At 31.6% G+C, this 3,432-nt stretch overlaps 1 protein-coding gene across 1 annotated transcript; it reads left to right on the forward strand.

The window, feature by feature from the left end:
* Positions 1–231: 231 nt before the first annotated feature.
* LOC114372212 (rho GDP-dissociation inhibitor 1-like) lies at positions 232–2,502 on the forward strand. The gene is made up of 5 exons (XM_028329670.1): positions 232–635; positions 740–806; positions 1,326–1,544; positions 1,636–1,760; positions 2,225–2,502. Exons 1-5 carry the CDS (start codon positions 417–419, stop codon positions 2,294–2,296), a joined length of 702 nt encoding a protein of 233 aa, XP_028185471.1. The 5' UTR covers positions 232–416; the 3' UTR covers positions 2,297–2,502.
* Positions 2,503–3,432: the final 930 nt, after the last annotated feature.

Here is a 3,432-nt window from a genome sequence, read left to right on the forward strand (position 1 = left end):
TCAGATGAGTCAATAACTCAATATATATTACTATGTCAGTAACATTTACAAAGATTTCGGATCACCACATGACCATTTCCGAAAATTACCCATAAATTTATCTCTCTTCCTAAAATATTGATCAACAAGACAAACAAGCCATTTTTCCTTTACCATCCCTTGCCTTTTTTTGCTTCCGGTTATTGGTCGTTGTTGGGTTTTGTGAGACACAAACTATTATTGCCTTTTTCAGTTTCACTAATCCCTTCAAAACATTATTATTGCATTGTTTCCTTACGTAGTCTTCGTTGCTTAATTATATCCCATTTGTTTGTTTGTTGGGTTTTTTGGGTCATATATTTTATTGTTGTTCCCTGTGACGGTTGATGAGTTAACCACCTTTCCTGTTGGAGCTGTTTCAAGTTCCAATCGAGAAGATGGGGTTCGATGAAAACAAAGAAACTGGAGAGAAAAGTGGGGCAACGGATCATGCAAATGAAGAACATTATAAAAGTGATGGCGAGCCCTTGAGAAGGCACGTGAGTGATGAGTCCTCTATCCATGCAACTGAAGATGATCATGAGGAGGATGAAGTTGGATCCAAATTACAATTGGGTCCTCAGTGCACTCTGAAAGAGCACCTTGAGAAAGATAAGGTTTGTATCCATGTCTCTGCTGAAATTTATGGTCACGTTTCATCCTTCATTCTTTATTGATTAACTCTCTTCTTTCTTTTGGTTTAATTATGGGATTAATGTAGGACGATGAGAGTTTAAGGAGATGGAAGGAGCAACTCCTTGGAAGTGTGGATGTGAACAATGTTGCAGGTTTATATTCTACTTCGTTTTTCCCTTACAAGCATTTTTTTTTATCAAATTATGATCATCCGTATTCAGAACACATAAGGACATTTGACTTATTCTTTTTAAGTTGGTAGGACTATAGCGCAAGCATGAAAGCTTGTAAATTGTAATATTCAAATTTGCATTATATTTTATTACTAAAATTAATAATATAAGGCTATGTCGTTACTGCTTAATAATTATAATATTAATAATTATAACAACTGTGTTGACTTAGCTAGGCAACTACAGCAAGATTAACATGAGGAACCATGCAAATTGGCATTTTAATTCTGTTCGTGTAATGAACAGTTTGAGGAATCATAATATCCACTATATAGTCCATTAAAACTTCCAAACTAGTAGTTGGGATTTTCTTTTTGTGAACAATAATAATTGGAAGATTTCTTTTATGTGTATGTTGGAGATACTATGTTTGTTATATGTTCTTTTTTTTTTTTTTTCTAAAGCTGCATCAATTATTACGTTAATCTTTCTTTCCAGAAATTCTGGACCCTGAAGTGACTATTACTTGTTTGACTATCATCTCTCCTGATAGAGATGACATTGTTCTTCCCATTCCTGAAAATGGGACTCCAAAGGGTTTATGGTTTACTCTTAAAGAAGGTAGTCATTACCGCTTGAAATTCACCTTCCATGTGAGCAATAATATTGTGTCTGGCTTGAAATACACCAATACTGTTTGGAAGACAGCGGTCAAAGGTAAGTTTTTTTTTTTTTGCCTAATTTATTTCAAATTAAACTTGTAACATGCAAAACTTGAAACACACTCTTACAACAATTCTAATTTCAGTGGATAGCTCAAAAGAGATGCTTGGAACTTTCAGCCCTCAGGCAGAGCCTTACACACATGAGATGCCAGAAGAAACCACACCCTCTGGGCTATTTGCAAGAGGATCATATTCTGCAAGATCAAAGGTAATATTAATTCTAAATACGTTGAACTTGATTGTACAAATATACACATTCACACACACAATTTCATAATAGGATGATATATTCCTCTTAAATGTTGCATAAAATAGTCACGCTATCATGGTTTTGTCATTTCAGTTTATCACTTCCATAATTTCCCAATTACAATTCTTTCTTTCTTTCCTTATTTTTTGCAATGTTTCTTTATTAGAAGTGACATATTGTCTGGATTTAATATATTCTGGTGTTAGTTTCCTTGTACATGGATTACGGTCTGTAGTGGAGTAGAGGTTTGTTGGCCACCAACTTCTTGTGTTGTTCTTAATAGTATTATATATGGCACATATCATCATAGTAATAAATTTGAAGTGGTGCTTTCACTGCATACTATAGAAGAGAATAACATTTATATTTTCTTCTATTGTTGTATGATACAACCATATACCATCATATTTTGCTTTTTGCAGTTTCTTGATGATGACAACAAATGCTACTTGGAGATCAACTATACTTTTGATATTAGGAAGGAATGGGCTTGAACAAGGATGGCAATATACTCAATTTGCATCTGCATTAGTAATTCTTATTCATTTAGTCAAATATTTTTTTTTTATTTCTATTGTATTGACTTGAGAAATTCAGATATATGGTAGGTACTAAATTCATGTATGTACTAAAACTATATATTTTTTGGTATTGACTAAAAGAGACAGAGGCAAAAGAGGATTCTTTTGTAACTTTCCCAATAAAAGTGGCCTAGTTGTCTATTTTTTTTTTTTTATATAGTTTTTATATCTCTTCTTAGCTTCATTACTTTTGCCAATCTAAATTTGGGGCACAATAATCTCTTTACTGGTCCGGTTGATTTTGAGTTTTGAAGTAAAGTCGTGGTATGTGGGCCGGGCTTTTCAACCAATGAGTGAAAATGGAAAAATAATCTATATTATTGGGCTACCATAGTTCCGGATAAGAATATTCATAAGAGAAGAAAAAAAATTATATTACGGATTAGCAAATGGGGTATAAAGTCGAAGAAGGACGGAGACAAAAGAAGGGAATGAAGGGTGAGATATAACGGGGTGTACTGTCGAATGTGCAGGAAACATGTTTAGGAGAAAGAAGGAAGTTATAATAAAAGAAGGATAACTTTGAGGATATTAAAAACTATGGGGTGCAGGAAGGAAAAAAATAAGAATTAATAATTTAACTAAAATTGAAAATTTTCAAAATAAAATACTAAATCTCTTTATTTTAAAATAGAAGAATTAAAATTATAAATTTAACAAAATAGGAAGACAAATATTATATGTAATCAGGATAAAAATTACAATCCAACCTAATCCATGAAAAATTGCAAATTGAGTTAGGTTGACCCATCAACTCTTGTAAGAAATAAAATAAAAAACATGTAATTATTTTATTTGTCTTTTAACTTCTTCTTTTTTTAAATTTGATAATCAAATATAATTAAAAAAAGAGAAAAATGTTGTAAAAGTAGTAAATAAAAAAAATACTTAATAGATCATCATAAATAAGTGTAAATGTTAAATATAGTTAAAAAGAAATGATTGATTGATTTATTGAAAATCTAAATCCAACTCAACCCATTTGGGTTGGCTACATAGGTCAAATCATTAGATTTAATTCGTTTTGGCATCATAATTATGATCTCTCG

Source organism: Glycine soja, chromosome 2, assembly GCF_004193775.1.
Source record: "Glycine soja cultivar W05 chromosome 2, ASM419377v2, whole genome shotgun sequence".
NCBI lineage: Eukaryota > Viridiplantae > Streptophyta > Magnoliopsida > Fabales > Fabaceae > Glycine > Glycine soja.